The 20344-nt window shown below is 32.9% G+C and overlaps 2 protein-coding genes across 4 annotated transcripts; one reads left to right on the top strand and one right to left on the bottom strand.

Moving 5' to 3' along the window:
• The first annotated feature begins 5384 nt into the window (after positions 1-5384).
• On the top strand, positions 5385-6347 carry LOC145108863 (cold shock protein 2-like). Its single transcript, XM_079045950.1, has one exon. The coding sequence runs from the start codon at positions 5458-5460 to the stop codon at positions 6160-6162; it is 705 nt and encodes a 234-aa protein (XP_078902076.1). The 5' UTR covers positions 5385-5457; the 3' UTR covers positions 6163-6347.
• Positions 6348-15320: 8973 nt separating this feature from the next.
• On the bottom strand, positions 15321-19689 carry LOC145169052 (uncharacterized). 3 transcript variants are annotated; one of them, XM_079087642.1, is made up of 10 exons: positions 19193-19689; positions 18985-19099; positions 18529-18616; positions 18324-18432; positions 17668-17750; positions 17551-17581; positions 17408-17474; positions 17200-17310; positions 17031-17096; positions 15331-15417 (listed from the first exon to the last, which is right to left on the bottom strand). In XM_079087642.1, exons 7-10 carry the CDS (start codon positions 17468-17470, stop codon positions 15394-15396), a joined length of 264 nt encoding a protein of 87 aa, XP_078943768.1. In that variant the 5' UTR covers positions 17471-17474; positions 17551-17581; positions 17668-17750; positions 18324-18432; positions 18529-18616; positions 18985-19099; positions 19193-19689; the 3' UTR covers positions 15331-15393. The 3 variants fall into 3 exon arrangements, with proteins under 3 accessions (XP_078943766.1, XP_078943767.1, XP_078943768.1); XM_079087640.1 differs by having other exon boundaries at positions 15321-15417; positions 17551-17750; XM_079087641.1 differs by lacking the exons at positions 18324-18432; positions 18529-18616; positions 18985-19099; positions 19193-19689 and having other exon boundaries at positions 15321-15417; positions 17551-18284.
• Positions 19690-20344: the final 655 nt, after the last annotated feature.

The raw sequence follows: 20344 nt of genomic DNA, 5'->3' as shown, positions 1-20344 counted from the left end.
CGAAGCTGCGACCAAACCTGCGATCACAAAGGCATACCTGCGATCGCAGGGAGACAAGGTGCGATCGAATGTTTGGATTTTTGTCTCTTTTGATTGTCGTTCCTCCTTCCAAGCAGTTCTTGATCATTTCTCGGCATCCTTCCTCGGTCTAGACTCTAGTTAAGCTCCAAAGCATCCACTAACACATCCTGAACTCGCGCAATCATCCATGTGCTCCATATGGCCCTGAAAAGTCATAACAAATGTGAGCAGTACAGGCATTCTACAAAATAATCATGAAACACGAAATACATAAGAATAATCGGGAGTTAGTTAGCTTTTTATAACGAAATACGTAGGAAATTGTGCTAAAAGACGCATATAAAATGCATCTAACAGCAAGCAAAGAATAAGTGGGGTATTTTGATATTGCCATGTTTATACATACTTTTAGGCAATATTTGAATACATTTTTATACATATTTTTGGTTATTTGCATGGAATAATGGTACTTATAAATTAAATTGTATTTTGCAGCCAAAATAAGTCATTTTGAAGAATATGGACTAAAAGTGGAAAATGAAGAAACTTTGGAGGCTTGGAAGATTAAAGAAGATAAAACACACGAAAATAGTTGTATCCACGTTGTGGAGCTTACACCACGACGTGGAAAAGGAAAATTCTGGAAGATGAGTACGCGCAAAGTCGAAATCCTTGCCCGATAAGGATTCATCCACGACCACGACGTGGAATGTAATTTTATGACAACTATAAATAATCTTGATCTCTACGAATTTAAGAGGCTGGCTGGTGAAAAAAGGTTTCCAGAAGTCAATATTCAGAAGGTTAGAAGGCCAGGAAGTTGGTTTAAAAACCAAGGAAGAAGAAGAAGTTCATAATTACTTTCTAGTTGTGGTACTTTACAATGTTTTCAATTATGACTTGTTTGTGTTTACTTGTTAAAATGAGTAGCTAAATCTAGCTGCTTCATTTAGCTAGATGAAGCTGGAACTCATGGTTTGTTTATAAAAACATAGACTTTTCTTGTTGGTTAATATCTTGTGTTTGATTGATTATACCTAGCATGCTTAATTTGATACTAAGTTGTTTTAAACTCTTATTCTGTGTAGTTAGTGACCATTAATTTACATGAATTTGAATGAATTTGAATACCTAGTAATTTAGTGAACGTTCGATTATTAGAGCTAAGATTAAACCAATCTTAGATAAGTAATTAAAGTATTGAATTTGGTTGTGCTGGAGAACTCATATTATGAACATAATTGTGTTTGTTAACTCAATCTTACATAGCTCCAATTCTACTTAATGGTTAATTATGTGTGACTATGCATAGATCTACATGAATTAATTCAACATTAGTTAATTTGGAATTGAATTGCTAATAATATCTTAATTGGTAACCAACGAGAATTGTCACAATTAATAATTAAACCATTGAGGGAAAGTGGATTCGAACTAACAAAAGTGGTTTTATAATATTGAATAGTAGTTGATAAATTAAGTTTATCTAAACTTACAAAATTAGATAAATAACTTTTTAATTATTGTTTAATTTTAGATTAATTTAGAGTAATTATTTTAGCTAATTAAAACCGTTCCCTGTGTTCGACCCCGACTTACTTAAACTACATTACAATCCGACTAGGTACACTGCCTAGGTGCATATTGGTTAGTTAAGTTAGTTAAGAAATAAATTTAAAATTAGTTGGTACTTTTGTGCACATCAAGTTTTTGTGGAGCATTGTTACTCCCGATGTTTTTTGTGATCTTCCATATATTTGATTCGATTCCAATCAAGGCGGGCACTATATACATTTATGAAGACCATTTCTAGGCGATTCCAAGAAGTTTTTCCTGTATATTTAGGGGGTTGATTACATTAGTTAAGTTAGAATAGTTAAATTGAATCATATGTTTAATTTAAAAAAAATGTTGCATAAAAATTGCTAGGATTAATTTAGAAAATTTTGGTAAAGAAATTAGGATTCATGCTAGTATTGTGTTTGATGATTATATGAGGACCCAAATGTTTAGTTGAGCCACGTTCTAGTGCATTTGTGGCCCCCTTTATGCTAGTGAAATCATGGGACAAAAACACAACCTCGTTTAGTTTGAGGGACGTAACATGTTTAGCATCGTGTAGTTGAAATGTATCCAGGAAAGCTTAAGTAGTCATTGCACATGAGACTAATGCCTTTAACCAATAAAGAATGAAGTTAAACCCCCTTGCGTAAGCATATGTTTTTCTATGATTTTTAGTTTGAGTGAAAAAAAGTGAGTGTGAAAAAAAAAGAAAAAAAAGAGTGATGAAATGTTCGAATAAAGAATCTACAAAGCTATGAAGACAAAGAAGAATATCATGAAGAAAAGCTACAAAGTATAAAAGATTCAATCAAAAGTTGTATTTTTCTTTTATTTGTAATTTTCTTTTCTAGGTTATTTTATCGTATGTGTGCTTGGGGATTTAACCAAAAATAACTTGAGGTTAAGAAAGTTTTCTGGGGATGGATTCGGAGGGATGCATAAAATGAGCATTGTTCAAAAGAAGTGGGCGAGTGTTTATGAGGATTGTAAGTATTTAGAATTGAGGGGGGTCCTTAGGAAAAATTTTAGATACAAATGCATGCGTTGCGGTCTTGGCATAATGACTGGGTTCGATTGGGATTGTCTAATGTGGTATTAGTGTGTTAAAATTCAGTTTTGCTTGAGGGCAAGCAAAAGTCAAGTGTGGGGTATTTTGATATGGACATATTTAGTTATAAAATTCATGCATTATCTTAATACTTTATGTTGATTTTATTTCTTTTAATGAACAAAAGATGCTTAATTAGTTTTAAAATTTCATTTTCAGCAATAAAGACATGCTCCGAAGGAAAAGGAAGCGGAATTGGAGATTGGAAGCTTGGATTTTGGATTTTGAAGAAAGAAGGATGTTGCTGGACAGTTTGACCCCTTGTCAGTGTTTTAGCCATATCTCATGAACCGTAACTCCGATTGACAAGATTCAAAATGTTCTGAAAACTAGACACAATTTCGGACGACTTTCGTGTTTTGAGAAAATGCTGATTCCAAACGAACTTGACGAGTTGGCCATCAACTAGACGAGTTGATCAGAAAGTTTGCGATTCTTGACGTTGACTTACCGTACACGGGATTTTAATGACCAACTCGACGAGTTGGGTCAAAAAACTCGTCAATTTGGCCCTGTTTTCATAATCTATATATAGGATCACTTTCATTCGAAACCCTAACTAATTCTGGAAGCTTTGGACGATTTTTGGAAGCCAGAAGGGTTCTTAGAATTGTGGGTTTCGAGAATTCAACCTAGAAGTCAATTTTGAAGAGATCAAAGGCAAACAAACATTACTTTTATCTTAATCTTTTGTGTGAGCCATGTTTAAATCATTATATTTTGTTTTTATCTTGTTATTTGCTGTAGATATGAGCTAAAAACTCATTACTTCTGTTTAGACTAGATAAACTTATGAATATGGTTTGATTTTATGGCTTGGATTAATTTGATTTGGTGAATTGTCTTGTTAAGCTTGTTAAATACCCTTATGTGTTGACAATACTTATTTTCTACTAATAATCAAGTTTATTAAGATGCATGAACATCTCTTAATTGCTTGTATCATATGGTTTTTGTGAAAACAATATTGTATGCATAATATTAGTGAATATGAACCTAGGATTAACTAGAAAATAAGTAAGTTAATGTGTAAGCTTGTGTAATGAACAACCACACAAGAGTTGATTGAATTGATAAATTTAGTTAACTAATATTACAAGTCTTACTTGACCCGAACTGAACACTAGGAAACCTGTTAGTTTAATCAACTGATCACTGTTTGAATTAACTTGTTTGCTAAAGGATTAGTAATAGTGAACATGAACCTAATCATATTAGAAATCGGTAACCATTGATATATTAATCCATTGCACTTGCCACGAAATCAACCATAGGAATAAGTGACTCGAATCTAAACGGAAGTCTCTTTAATTTGATTGAATCTAGTTGTCTTTTATTCCTCTTTTAGTTGTTAATTGTCCTTTTGTTTAAGTGTTTAGTATTTGCTTAAGTTTCTAGTCTTGTAAAACTAGAGAAAAACCCTTATTTTACTTGTTTTATTTAGATAATATTAGTAATAATCTTAATTGTTTACCGTTCCCTATGTTCGATACCCTACTTACATGAACTAAGCTGCTAATCGATAGGTACACTGCCTTTTGTGTGTTTGTCTTTGTGTTTAAATTAGTAGGATTAAAACTAGTACATTCCACATACATCATTAAGAAACAAAAGATAGAATATGAGCATATATAAAATTACTCCCATTCGTGTCTATAACTAGACATAAATGAGATCGTGAGTCGGTAGTCTCGTTAACATGAACCAGATGTATATATTGGACATAAAGTAGGGTCGCATAATAAAAGAACATCACAAACAACAGGCGACATAAATTTGCGTTGCTAGAGACCTTCAAAATTAAAGGATATTGAGAACAATAGACAAGATAAATCTTGGAACCAACAACCAACAATACACATATTATACAAGGCACTTCTAAGTTGTTTTAGTGCTGATCTTGATAGTTTCATCTACAACTAACGCATACTCTGCAACTAACACATACTCTCGTTCATGAGTTCATCATTATTGTCGTTACTTGAATTTGAAGATTGTAGAATGTTCCTAAAGTATGTAACATTGTGGGATGATAGAATTTTGATTTGAGTTCATTATAAGTTGTATGCATACATTCTCATATGTTAGTCTTCATATTAAAAATATCCACTGATTGTGATAAGTATTTTTCATATGAACAACATACTCGAAAATGTATTATTGTATACGCACGCAATCAAAGGACATAACTAATCACCAACAAATGAAAGGAGATCAATGTCACATTCAGATGTTCATAAAAGTGCTTAAAGATATAATCTATCTACCTCTTAAATAATTGAAAATATATGACTCCCGACTTGATCGTAATAAACATCTTTATGCCTGTATGGTTGAAAGAAACTTAAAAAATATGCAAAAAATAATACTCACTCATGTTTAACTATTAATATTGAAAGTTGATACTATCTTAATTTTAATATTGCAAAGAAAATAATGTATAGCCAAGATTCTACGTGGCAAAAGAAACATATATCTTTTATCATGAGTCCACCAATATAATTTAGCATTGCTTGTTATTTTGTTACAATACCAAAAAAATATGGTTAAATAAAGATATATGGTTATTTTAATAAACAAATATCAAATAAAAATATAAAATTTTAGTTAATTTCGAAAATAAAAATAAAAAATAAAAAAAAATATCAAAATAGAACAAACATCAAAAGGGCCGAAACGAGTTAGGGTTCCATTGAGCCAAGTATATATACGCAGATCTCCTAAATACTTCTAGGTGTCTCGTTAGGTTTTTGGGATCGGCAGCAATGGCGGAGACAACTGGTGTAGTTGTTCGTTTTCACGATAGCAAGGGCTACGGCTTCATCAAGCCCGATGATGGCGATGAAGATCTGTTCGTTCACCACTCCGAGATTCAATCGGATGGCTACCGGAGTCTTACCGAAGGTCAGAAGGTTAAGTTCTTAGTTGTTGAAAAAAATGATCGGAAACAAGCTGTTAGTGTAACTAGTGTCGACGGATCTAGTATCGAAAGAAACCGTAACCGTGATGGTTTTGGCGGTGGTCGTAGAGGCGGTGATGATGGCTACGGATTTAGCCGCGGCGGCGGCGGTGGTTTCAGGGGTGGTAATGGTAACGGCGGACGTGAGTGCTACAATTGCGGTGAATCTGGGCATTTCGCTAGGGATTGTAGAGTGAATAGCGGCGGAGGCGGTGGCGGTGGCGGTGGCGGCGGGGCTTGCTACAGTTGTGGTGGGTTTGGTCATTTAGCTAGGGATTGTAATAGTGGGCGCGGAGGTAGTGGCGGTGGCGGTGGCGGCGGCGGATGTTATAACTGTGGTGAGACAGGGCATTTGGCAAGGGATTGTAAATCAGGCGGTGGCGGTGGTGGCTACGCCAGGTCTGGCGGTGGTGGTGGAGGTGGCTATAAGTCCGGCGGCGGTGGTAGCTGTTACAATTGTGGAGAACCGGGGCACTTCGCTAGAGAATGTCCTACCGCTGCCAGTACTTGATACATCAACTAACCGGTGGATCTTTCTAAGTACATTTGGTATTACTTTTATTTAATATTTTAGGGTTTTATTTTTGAGCTTATACAGAGGAACAACCATTATAGTATTTTAGTTGTGTGGCAATCTTATGAATATATTATGGTGATGACCTAGTTATTTTAACTAGGTAAGGTTTTTTGGCTTCATTTTTGTTCGTCATGGTTTTAACATAAAATTATCTATTTTTATAATTTTTATTTTTAAATCTTGGTGGATATCTGAGTTATGATCTGATGAGTTTATATTAATAATGAATGATTTTGATTTATGAATAGAATGCAATGAATGATTGATCAACTCAATGTGTTTTGGCTTTTGATCTAGTGCCCTGGCTTATTCGATTAAGCAAAAAATTATAGGTTGGTTGAGATTTTTAATATGTTTAACCCGTTTAATTTTAATTAAGTAGATTGGGTTGTGGTGTGAAACATGAAAATATGGGATAAGATAGATTGATATCTACCCAATGAGTTTGTATTTATTATTTATTTTCATTCTATATTTAATTTAAAATAAATATTTGATCATCTTATTATTATTAAATGTTGATGACTTGACTTGAGATGTGCTTGTGATGTTTGCTTGTAATTTGTACACCTAAATGATTTATTTGATTTCTCTTCTTCTAAATGATTTATTTGATTTCTCTTCTTCTTCTAAGAACTCATCTCACGAGGAAGGTTATGTTCATAGGAATACTAAGCTGTTAGCTGAAAAATAACATTTGGTAAGAACATAGGAATACTAGCTGTTAGCTGAAAAATAACATTTGGTAAACATATGAATATGATAAGCCAGGAAATGTAAATTTGTATAAAAAAATACGTAGAAGAGTCATTTAATATTATAAATTTATTTTGTCTTTATTTATGTTCATGATGATCTTATTAATAAATTTCTAAATTTTATAAATTTCTTTCTATATGTTGTATATCTTGTTTATGATTTATGATCTAGTAAGTTTATGATACATGATTTTGATTTATCAATTGAATGCATGGAATGATTCGTTAAATTCAATGTATTTTGGGTTTTGCTATTTGGGAAACTAGTACTCGGTGGTCATTTTGATGTAAATTGTTTTTCAATTGTTAAAATGTGTTTGTTACATGAATGAAATCGTGTTGGATTATATTAAACTCGTGCTCATAAAGAACACTTTATCCCTTCTTGTTTCAACCATGTTCTGAACAAGATCACCAATCCGATTTAGATCAAAAAATCCGACAAACTTAGCATTTTAAGAATATAAGTTTCAAGTTGATCATCAAGTATCTCCAAGTCTATATCTGAAAAATCATTTGGATATAAATGAGCTAGTTGAATCAATCTTTTATTTATTTATTTTTTCTGCAAAAGAATTACTTGGATTGAGACACGCCATGAAAAGAAGCAATTTGGTGTCAGTCTCACTAAAACGACTCTTTATTATTGTGTGTTGCAAATCAACAATATCATAGAATAACTCAAAACGATAGTGGACTGAGTGAGCATAAAATCCCATCCGTTATCCCTCAAAATTTGCAATTGCAACTTGCAAAATCTAACCAAGTTCATTGCATTTACAATATGTTGATCTTTCCTTTGCAATGTTTAGGACAACTCATTAGTAATATGGTCAAGACGCTTGCAAGAACCTCCAACAAACACAACCATCAACCAACATGAATAAGTCAATAGTAAATATATACCCTAATTTTGTTGAGAATATAGAATATTAACATGTAGTAAGTCATTAACTTGTTGCTTTGCTTGCTCAATTGCCAACTTCGATTAAGTGGATTAGAAATTTAGAAGACGACGATGTTTGGTGCACACACTTTGCACACACTTCTGTCATCTGATTTGATGTTGATTTAAACGAAGGAGATTTGGGTTGCTGATTACTTCAATCAGTTTGAAGGTGGGCCTCGGCTAGTAGTTTTTTTTTTACAACGTTAAGGTGGGCCTGGGTTTATTTTGGCCCTCATGTGGCTGTGCTAGTTTAAGATTAGATGCAAGATGTAAGTTTTTATACATTAGATAATGAGGAGACGACAACATATCTGTATATGTCTCAAAATTTGATAGGTTGAGTTAATATAATCATTTTAAAAAAAAAATCTATTCAATTAATAGATTTATGATCTCTGACCCACTAATTTGTTATATATAATAATTATTTTTATTTAATTTAATAGCAATGTTTGATTATCTCATAATTATTAGATATTGATGTCTAAGGTAAACTTATAATGATCACTTGTTATTTGTATACATATATGAATTATTTGATTTCTCTTTCATTCTTTTGGAATTCATGAACTCTAATACTCATTAGTGTTGTAATAATTGGTCTAGGTGGTCGACAGACGAAGCTTAGGCATTATACTAGCTGTTACCAAGCAAGAGCTAGTTGGGCTAATAAATATGCTCGATCAAATCGATCAAATTAGGCTAAAACCCTCACTTTGGTGTTGTTTGTTTTTTAATAGGTAAAAACAAGGGTGTCAAGATCGGGATCCTACCTAGGATCGTTTTTGGGTTTGCAATATCGGGATCGTAATATCGGGATCGGGATCCTAAGATCCCACAAAATAAAATATAATTTTAATTTATAATTTTTAATCATGAAAAGTATTTCAAACATTCAGTTTTTCGTTCAAAAATTATAAAAACTTTAAAATATTAGTCATAAGCCACAATACAAAATGATGAATGGAAAATTGGTAAAGGGTAAAAGACATAAAATGGTAAAAAAATTCATTTGCAAAAAAATAAAAATAAATAAATAAATAAATAAATCAAGGGAAGGTAGGATCGGATCGGATCTCGATCCTACGATCCTACCTACGATCTTACGATCCTACCTGCGATCCTACCTCAAATACGATCTTTTTACGATCCGAATCGTTTTTCATATTTAGGATCACAGGATCGTACGATCCTACGATCAGGATCGCGATTTTGACAACCATGGGTAAAAAGTTTGCAGTTTGCAAACTACATCTGCAAACATCTATAAAAGAAAAGGTGGACCAAACATCTGCAGATCGTTAAATAAACTGAAATTTAAATAAACTTATTGTGTTATACTTAAAAGTATTAAAAATTATAATCCATTAGCTCTTATACACAATAAAAACACATACCAATAAAAACATTTCAAATTTATTTAAACATTAGGATACCTTTTTCAACTTTATGTGTTAAATCCATTGCTTCATCAAATGCACTCTAGATATTCTCTCATGTTGTCCTTTGCGTAGCACAAATGTAGTTAATTAGAAAATCATATCAGAAACTCGGAGCTACAAATGTCTTACTACAAAAAATATAGATCTACAAAGATTCAATTACAAAAATAAGTTTTGTTCATCTGATTATAAAAATAACTCAAGGAGCCCATGCATAAACACAAATGAACTATATGAAGCAAGAAACATAATCTTATCTGATCTGATTTCAAGCAAAAAACCATATAGCAACATTCAAATCTGATCTCAGCAAAATAATCATATAGCAAATCTGATTTCAAACCTAATCTGAATACCTATTCCAGAAAAACCATATAGCATAATTTGATTTCAAACAACAAGCATAATCTGATTTCTAAACAACAAGCATAATATGATTTCAAACAACAAGCATAATCTGATTTCTAACCTCAGATTTTGCATAACAAGAAACATATTATAATCAGATTTTATAACAGGAAGAAAACCACACACACACAAAAAAAAAAAAAAAAAAAAAAAAAACTAGAAAAGAACAATGGTTGCTGGAAGATTTCAAATTATGTTTACTATAAGAAAAATACTAGAAGAGAAAGACTATATGAGAAGATATTCAAGCCCTCTCCTTGTAAGAGAGAATCACCCTTGATCTTCTTTCCACACTTGTAAATCTTCAATCATTTTCTCCAAGGGTTGATTCCACTATGTTTTTATTTTCACACGATGTTTGAAGAATATTTACCAATTAAAAATGAGATCGTTCATTTAAAAAAGGTTCAATGTATACTTATTTAACAATATTATATAAGTTTCTAATTCATGTAAGAAAATGGTTATAAGCAACCTCATTTCATTCTTGAATTCAAGACAATACATTGGTTAAATTCTTATTTATCTAACGATGACTTACTTTTTATTTTCTTTTATTAATTTATGTTAACATGTTTATATATATATATATATATATATATATATATATATATATATATATATATATATATATATATATATATTATTAATTTATACAATTAAGACGAATTATTCATCAATGTTTCAAATAATTAAACAGAATAAAATATTGGATCTTTTGGCCTTTAAATGAAACGTGGTTGTGTATTTCATATAAAATATCATTGTATAAATGCATATTTAACTCTTTTAAAAGAAAGATTTCTTTCTCCAAAAACTCAAACTCTTGTCTCCTACATTACTTGTAAAGTGAGACATACACCTTTGCATATCCAATATCTAGGAAGCCATTCATGTGCATTTCTATCCAATCTTTTTAATTCCCCACATGTCTTCTCAAAAGTACTCACTTTAAGGGATTTATTCTGAGATTGATTCATGTATGATTCAAATTGACAATAGTTGCGCAATTATGTATTTATTCAAGCATAATAAAAACCGTTTAAATAACTTATAACATATTTATCTAAGGGATAATGACTTGAAAGGGTAACGAACTTTCGACTTTGTTCACATTTAGTCACTAAACTTTTTTTCGTTATCTATTTGTCATTGAACTATTGAAACTGTTCACATTTTACCCTTATGAACGGCTGTTACCGGTCATAAGGGTAAAATGTGAACAATTTCAATAGTTTAGTGGCAAATAGAAAACGAAAAAAATTTTAGTGACTAAATGTGAACAAAATCGAAAGTTCGTTTCCCTCTAAAAAGTTCAATGACTAAATGTGAACAAACTTCCTCTTGTATTATGTTTTAGTAAATTATTTATTTTTGTTAAATTGTAGCAACATTTGTTGATGAAGAAATCTATGAAATAAAAAAAACAAAACCCTGAAAATATATTTAAAAAAAAACAAAAAACCAAAACCGAAATAAAAAACCAATGGTTTGACATTTGTTAATGAAGACCATTCTCTTGCTGACTTGAAATAAGAAGTGGTTTTCTTAAAAGTCAATGAACTTACGAACAATTGAACCTTACGTGTGAATTTAGCCAACCAAAAGTCACAGCGCATCTTCAATTTGCAGAGTTAACCACCATCGCCATAAGCCTCTTTCAACATACGTGCATACACTCTCGCTATCTTCGTTAATTTCTGTTTTGATTCCATTCTACAAGTTACAGGATTTCTGAAATATCTTGTGACGTGCTGAACTTTTAAAGAGGTTCTGAAATCGGGAATATTTGATTTCGGAATTTGGTTACAAAATCAGAGCAAATGAATTGTTGGTGGGATTAAGTAAGGCATGCTTTGAGGATTATCTTCATTAAATTAGATATTTTGGGTTGATGTTTCAATGGAAGAAGATGAAATTCTAAGAAGCCAATTTTGCTGCCCACCAAGTGTTTGATAAAATGCCTAAACCAGTTTTTCTCGTGCTGCAGCCTTATTGTTCAAGATAATGTAGTTTGCTTAGTTTGGATGCTTCTTGTGCACACCAACATTGTGTTGGTGTGCCATTTCCTTCCCTTCCTTGTTAAATATTGTTTCATAGTTTTAGCTTCATCTCGAGGCTTGTTCTCTTGTATGGCTTCTTCTTCCACAAGTTCGAGTGATATTTGTCTGTGCCCGTTCAGAAGCTTCCATTGTTGCCCAAATGGTGAACATAATTCGGTTGCATGGTCCAGGTTTGGGTCTGGAGTTGAACATCAAGAAAACGGAGATTTTTTGGCCCTCCTGTGATGGTAGGAAGCTTCGTGCCGATTTATTCCCAACGGATATAGGGAGACCTTCTTTGGGGGTGAAGCTCCTTGGGGGGGGGGGGCTGTTAGCAGAGACACATGGTTTATTAGCGGGCTGGCCATGAAGAGAGCGGTCAATGCTGTTGATTTGATGGGCCTTCTTCCACAACTATGTGACCCGCAGAGTGAGCTCCTTTTGCTTCGATCATGTATGGGCATTGCAAAACTTTTCTTTGGTTTAAGGACATGCCAGCCGATATACATAGAAGAGGCAGGGTTAGTCTTTGACAAAGGATTGCACAGGTCTATCGAGGATATGGTGGTATGTGGAGGCCCCTTCTTTGGAGACATTCAGTGGCGCTTGGCTTCCTTACCTATTCGTTTCGGTGGTTTGGGTTTGTACTCGGCCTACGAGGTTTCCTCCTACGCATTTGTAGCCTCGAGGGCCCAATCTTGGGCATTACAAGACCACATCTTACGTGACAGTGACATATGTGGTATGGACTCGGATTACCTATGTGCTATGACTCATCTTCGCAATACGATTTCGGGACTTGACTGTAGCGGTTTCACTAATAAGGACACCGCCCCCCCTAAATCCCAAAAAGCTTTGGCGTGTGCCCTTTTTAGCAAAATCGTCCAAGATATGGAAGTCGACTTTGACATGACTGTCAGACAGAAAGCAGTCTTTGAGTGTCTACGAGCGCCTCATGCTCAGGATTTTCTGCTAACTATCCCTATTGATGGTCTTGGCCAACATATGTCTCCTGTGGAGTACCGAACTATCCTTCGTTACCGCCTCATGATTCCCATATTCCCAATTGACGAGATATGTCCAGTTTGTCGCAAGGCATGTTTGGATACCTTTAGGGAACACACGATTCATTGTAGAGAGCTTACTGGTTTCAAGTATAGACATGATGTGGTTCGGGATGTTCTCTTTGATGCTTGTCGGCGTGCTGGTATTTCTGTGAAGAAAGAAGCGCCAGTGAACTTTTTGACGGACCCGCAGGATGGAAGGTCCACACTTAGACCGGCTGACATTTTGGTCTTTGGATGGATAGGAGGGAAGCATGCGTGCGTGGATCTTACTGGGGTCTCTCCTCTCGTTGGTTTAGGGAGCGGGGGTTTCACAGCTGGGCATGCCGCTTTGAAAGCCGCTGCGTGCAAAGTGGTAAAGCACGAGAATGCATGTATAGCAAATCAACATGTGTTTGTTCCTTTTGCATTCGATACATTTGGTTTTCTCGCACCAGAGGCGGTGGAGCTCCTCAATAGAGTCCAACGGGTCATGCATTCTAATGTCATATCTCCTAGATCCACAAATGTAGTTTTCAAAAGAATTGGTTTTGCTATCCAGAAAGGGCTAGCGGCGCAGCTTGTTGCCCGTTTGCCTTCAATCGATATGTATTGAACTACACAAGGACAAAAGTTTTATAATATTTGGAAATAAAAAATCAAAATTTCCAATCTGATTTTGGTTTTACAAAAAAATGAACCATTCTCACTGATGTGAATTATGACCATTGGTTTGACATGCAGAATTAAATAACACACAAAGAACACGGTGATTTGGGTGTTTAAGAGATGCATTCGATTATGAAAGGTGTTTACAAAAAAGGATCTAGATCTAAATCTATATAATTAACACACTAACACTCTCAATGTTACATCTCTCAAGCACACCTCTACATGTGGTATGAACCCACCTTATATAGACGTGTTTACATGTCTCTCTCTCTATCTCTCATGTCATAAAGGGGGAGTTTTGGATAGAAAATTCTGAATTGAACGCTTTCTCATTCCCTTTTTTAGTTTTATAATCATTTGTCGATTATAAAAAGGGGGAGGGATTTAGATATGGAAATCCGAAAGTTGAATTTTTATAAAACCAAAATCAGATTGGAAAATTGTGATTTTTTATTTTGGAAAATACCAAACCATTGGTTTTTATTTCGGTTTCGGTTTTTCGTTTTTTTTAATATATTTTTCGGGGTTTTGTTTTTTATATTTCATAGATTTCTTCATCAACAAATGTTGCTATATTTTAACAAAAATAAATAATTTGCTAAAACATAATACAAGAGGAAGTTTGTTCACATTTAGTCATTGAACTTTTTAGAGGGAAACAAACTTTCGATTTTGTTCACATTTAGTCACTAAACTTTTTTTCGTTATCTATTTGCCACTAAACTATTGAAACTGTTCACATATTACCCTTATGACCGGTAACAGCCGGTCATAAGGGTAAAATGTGAACAATTTCAATAGTTCAATGGCAAATAGATAACGAAAAAAAGTTTAGTGACTAAATGTGAACAAAATCGAAAGTTCGTTACCCTTTCAAGTCATTATCCCTTTATCTAAATATAATCATCTTGGTTATCAGTGGCGGAAGTAAAACTAAGCACAATGTAAAGGGGAGTAAGGTGGCGGAGAAAGATGTACGAAAGAAGCAAGTGAAAGAAAAACATTATCATGTCTTCTTATACTAATCATCTCCTTTAGTTTCTCAAAGTATATACTTCCTCTTTTCCGTCTTTATCAAATTCTATTTTTTCATTTTTTAAGTACTAAATTTATTATTTTTTATAAACACTCTTATGAAAAGTTAAATATTTTACATAAAACACATATCTAAAGTCCATTTTTTGATATTCTAGAAGTAATAAATGAAAATAAAATTATTAAAATATATAATGTAAAAGTATGGATCCTGAGACATTACGAAGTAAAGCCGTCAATGGAACATAGTGTAATTACAAAAGGCTTTACTATAAAAGCATATCATCTTGTGGTAGATTCTTTTTCTTAGACAATTTGCACATAATTGATACCGAATTGATCAATATTTGAATATTAAATATGTAAAGGCTACCTTTATTTTGTAAACTACACTAATATTGTTGACATAGTGGTTTACCTTTAAAATAAACAAAGTAACAAAAAAACCTGATAACATCTCTAATCATTAAAAATATTTATTATAGTTTATATATATGGATAGACAATTATTGTGTAGATGTAGGGATTAATGTGCACCAATCAATTTCAAAAACTTGAATAAGGATAAAATTGTAATATTAACTATTAATTAATCTTGATAATTAAATAATTAAACCATTGATCCCTTTAATTTAGGCAAATGAATTTAATTATTTAAAACCCTACCACAAAGACGTCGACCTCGAGTTACCTTCTTCATCCTCCCTCTCCACCGTCAGCCACTTCTGTCGCCTTCACACCACGGTATATCTTCGGTTCATATCTCCTATTTCTTTCGTATCCTTAACTGTCTATACCAGAATCCAAAAGCAATCCTCAATCCATGATGTTCAGAAGCATCTATTGGTTTTCAAAAAAAAAAGATTATTCACTTTTTTAACGTTTGCATCGGTAAGGTTTTTATTAGATTTTTAAGCGAGTTTCATAGTACGATTCTAATTTAATCTTTATCAAATTATTTTAATTATGCCATCCTTCATGGATGTAGGTACGACAAGGAACCACTTTATTTGGCTGTCAATAAGAGAGGTTTATCATATGTTCATTTAACTTTATAGAATTATTTTAAATTTTAATTTAATCATAGTCCTCATACTCTTTTTAGTTCATTTAATCCTTTTGTTTTTTACATTTTGATTTGATCAATATAGTTATTTTTACTTTCTTTATAGTTATGAATTCGTTCAGTGTTATGGATTCCATGATACATTTTGCTTACATTAAATAAAATTGTATGTATATTTAAGCATTTATTTCTTAAAATTCATGAATTTGTGTTTGTTTTGTTAAATATCTATTTCATAAAACTTGAATATTAATTGCAGGTTTACAAGATGAAAGATCGACCGAGTCGTAAATAAAGAAGCAATAACAAAGATCGACCGTGTCGTTAATAAAGAAGCAAAAACAGAGTGTAAAATCGCATCCTTTCGTCACAACATTCTTTTAAGAATAAGAATGTTGCTCCATTCTTAAAGAATATCGGTAAATTATTAAATAATGGTGTTTCATTCTTAAAGAAGGACCCATTCTAGCAAAATATCTCACTCTTTTATTTGTTTATTTTTTGCATTCTTAAAGAATGTAGTTGGTTTGCATTCTAAAAAAATTATCAACTTTTATTTTATTTTATTTTTCTCATTTTGATTATATGATTCTTTTGGGAATGCAAGTATGAGCTTTTCATTCACGTCTTATTATTTCAAGAATTTATTATATTTCCTTTAATTTTTTTTAAAAAAATAATATAAAGAAAAAAGTCACGTTATTAAAGAACAAGTCGTATTCTTTAAGAATCAATTTCTTTCAAAATGTTTACTTATTATTAAAACATATAATACATTAGATTACGTCCACGTATTCTTAAAGAATTATATGCATAAGGAATAGTACTTATAAAATCGGAATTATAGGAATTTTTTTTAACAAATTGAAATACTAAAATCCATAAATTTTTTTAAAAAAGTAACAATATATGGAGGTATGCGAGAATTTTGGGACGAGGTAATCAGTTACAAAAATATACAATGTTTCTTATTTTGATAATAACTAGATGGAATTAGATGCGCCGTTGGCGCTGTGTACCTTGTTTTCTTTCGTTATTTGAAACTGTAGTAGATAAGCGACCATATTATAGTATTTATGAAGGGATATTACACATATGAAACGGTTGTTGATATCAGTTACATAGGAAGGAAAGAGTAGATTACAAAAGATGATCGCATCAGACCACTACATTAGCAAAATATGGTTTCTGGGAAGATGCAGTAAACATAAGAGCCCTTTATTTTTCAATATCTGCCTCAATCATATGAGATACATATATGGGAGTAACTGACACATGTTAAGTTTCAAACCAATTAATCAGATTTAGGGTATGTACTTCCATAAATTTTATAATCTAAAAAAAAGTATTTGGTTTTTTAGTGTTGAAATTAGTTGAGGGGGCTTACAAATACACTCAAAAGGGTTCTGAAATCGACATTTTCATCTGTTTCTTCTTGGGGAGTGTCTTGAAACTGCATCATTAATTATAAAATGCTTTTATTTCCATGAATAATGGTAGAAACTATGATTGAAATCCATTATTCCATATATGATAAGTGATATTTAAAAACATACCTCTAGCCTGAAGTATTTAACTGTTTTATTGCGGTCAACCTTCCCTGATACACCAACTGATTCAACAACCTCCAACCTCTTCTTCTGTGAGTTTAATCTTCTTGCTGCACCCTTCAACATATAACCACAACAAACCAATCAAATTATAAAAAAAATCCAAACTTTTATAAAAATTTAACAGCTTTTATATAAATAATAAATTACATACTGCTGCAGATGCATCTCGACCAAGTTGTGCAAGTTGCAAACCCATGCCTGGTTGATTTGACATAAACCTTGCAGTTGAAGGGTTCCTATTGGCTACAATCGCTTTATATCATTTGTAGCTAATGAATACAAAAGGTGTCTTACCTGTTGTGATGCAGCCTTCCATCTCCTATCACTAACAAACAATGCATAATTTCAGTTTTAGAATACACCATCTAATAGCAACGCACTTTCACCCATTTCCAAATAGATCCCTCCTACCCTGGCTGATTCGACACTGTTGTCTACTACCATCCGACAGAGGTGGTTTTCACTTTTTTGTTCAGCGAAGGTGCAAATGTAGTCTTCAATGTCAATTTTTACAATGTTAGTCATCAGTTTTTCAAACAACCAACTTTGAGCCTGACTACAAACAAAACACATAGATTGAATGCATATCAGACAAGGATATGCAAACTGCCATGTATTTCAATTCCAATATTCCGTTTCTACCAATTTTTTTTTTTGACATTTTGTATATCTGTTTTTTGTTATGTAGTTTCACACATTTTTCCAAACAAACCCTTCAGTTTTACACATATAGCCGGTGGTTCATATATTTTCCTGGATTATGGATATAATGGGGAAGAATGGTTACTGTTCTTGGATATAAGAGGGAAAAATGGTCAAATGACAGTTTATGTTCATATTGTTTTTTTAAAATTTGTGTTCTATTTTGTATTGGGTATGTGTCATGTCATATTATATACTTTGAACCTTTTTGGTCCCCAGAATACATAAAATGGTGATATTTTTGGGACAAAAAAAAGTCATTTTACTTAGAACAAAAAAAAAATCAATCATAAAAGCCTCGTTAGAAAAACAGACAGGTGATGAATATAAATAATGATATGACTTTTTAGATTTTATTTATATACCTTAACAGAATCTTCTGCAGTCATCATGATTCTGTGTGGATTTAATGTGTTAAGAGGAGCAGCTCGCATTTCTTCATATACATTGTATAAAATGTATAACAGAAAGAAGCTATGCAACAACCATCCGCACAAATAGAACTAATATTAGATTTGGTTCCAATATACAATAAAGGGGAAATATTGGAAATTCAAAACTTAACCGCACCTTCCATTGCATTGATGAATAAACTGTTGAAACCAACTGGAGAATGAATTAGTTATCTTCTTGCTTTTGGAGCAACCACAGACATATCCTGATCAATAATGAGAAGCATGTTTTTAAAATTGGTCAATTTTGGTTACTATATATTATTGAATATTGATCGATCATCAACTTGCAAAATTGATGTGATATGGGGAAAACATTTCAACACCAGTACCCAAGTCGTATACCACATCAGGTAGATATATTAAAAATAGTTTGTTGATGTTAAATATTTGATAGTTATATAGAAGAACAAAGAACAAAAAGAATGATAGACAGTAGAAAGTCAATATTGTCCATCATTTGGGTTCTGCATTCATGAGTGCATTTTCCTTCTTACAACACCCAATGATTAAATCAGTGAAAATATCATGATCCAACTCAATCTCAATCCTCTCCATCACAAATCCCACTTACCATGATATAAAATGTCTTCGCAGTAGGAGCAACACCTATGTGAAGCATTTCATCGAACACTTGGAATACACTCTCCGTCCTACCTGATTTATAGTAGTTGCAAATATTTGAATTCCTTCAGAAAAAAAAAGATTAAAATGAAGATGTAGCTTCGATTAATAATCATATAAAAATGTATAGAGAATAACCATGTTGAAGTTAGAAACACCTGTGCTTTGATTGAGGAGACATGAAACGAAGGTTTATGGAGAGAATCAAAATCCAGAGGAAGTATCGACACCATCTGAAAATTGCAGACTTCACCAGAGACAGTGTATCGAGAACCAACGACAACACCCAAATATTGAGGTGTCGATGAAGTGGTAGTGACGAAGAGTATTCATACCAATCTCTCTTTATCCATCCATCGACAACCAATTTCATCTGCAGGGAAGAAAAACACCGGTTAAAAACACACACAACAAATTTTGGACTTGTTGATGTGGTGCGACAGCAAAGACAGCTGGCTGGTGTAGCGGAAGGTGGTGGTATGTGATCAGGAAATCGAAGTATATCGTTGGCGGTGGCGGTGGCTTTTGTGTTCGCGAGAGAGAAGGCGGAGAGGGAAGTAAGCAGAAAGAAAGAGGAAATAAAGAAAAGCGAACGAATTTGTATTGTACGAGGAGGGGGCAAGGCGACGACCCAAAGGGATAAGAAGGAAAGGGAAGAAGAGAAGAATTCAGTGGCAGCAGAAGAAAGAGAAAAAAAGTTACTGTCCCCAACTTTTTAAGCTTTTATGTATATATATAAATGCCAATGTACAAAAATGCCCTTACATATCCGTTTTCATTTAATGAGAGGCTATTAATGTATTTGTTTAATTTAATTATATAGGATAATTAATTTCTTAATTTTAAAAAAATGATTGGACCACAATGATCCTTACATCCATACAATAGTTACCATCCACATTATAACCTAACTCATATATATATATATATATATATATATATATATATATATATATATATATATATATATATATATAAAATGAGAACCACTAAAAGTTAAGAACTATTTGAGAACCACTTTCATTAAAAGTATTTTCGCCGACCTATATTTTTCTTATCATTAACATTAGATCTAACACTTTCACCAAACATCATACACTTACTCTCTCTCTCATCATTTTTCAAATTCTCTTAACTTTCAAACACTTTCCTCCTGTAGAACCACCACCGCCACCTACCTCCGATGACTGTACAACATCGCCACCACCTACCTCCGACGACTGTACAACACCGCCACCACCAACCTCCGACGACTATCTACCACCACCACTTACCGTCTCCGCCATGCCACTGCCTCCTGTCGCCTGGTA

The sequence above is a fragment of the Lactuca virosa genome, chromosome 4 (genome assembly GCF_052849685.1).
Source record: "Lactuca virosa cultivar CGN04683 chromosome 4, Lactuca_virosa_CGN04683_v6, whole genome shotgun sequence".
In the NCBI taxonomy this organism is placed as follows: domain Eukaryota; kingdom Viridiplantae; phylum Streptophyta; class Magnoliopsida; order Asterales; family Asteraceae; genus Lactuca; species Lactuca virosa.
The sequence above is the reverse complement of the archived record's forward strand: the minus strand, read 5'-3'. Positions and strand labels throughout refer to the sequence as shown.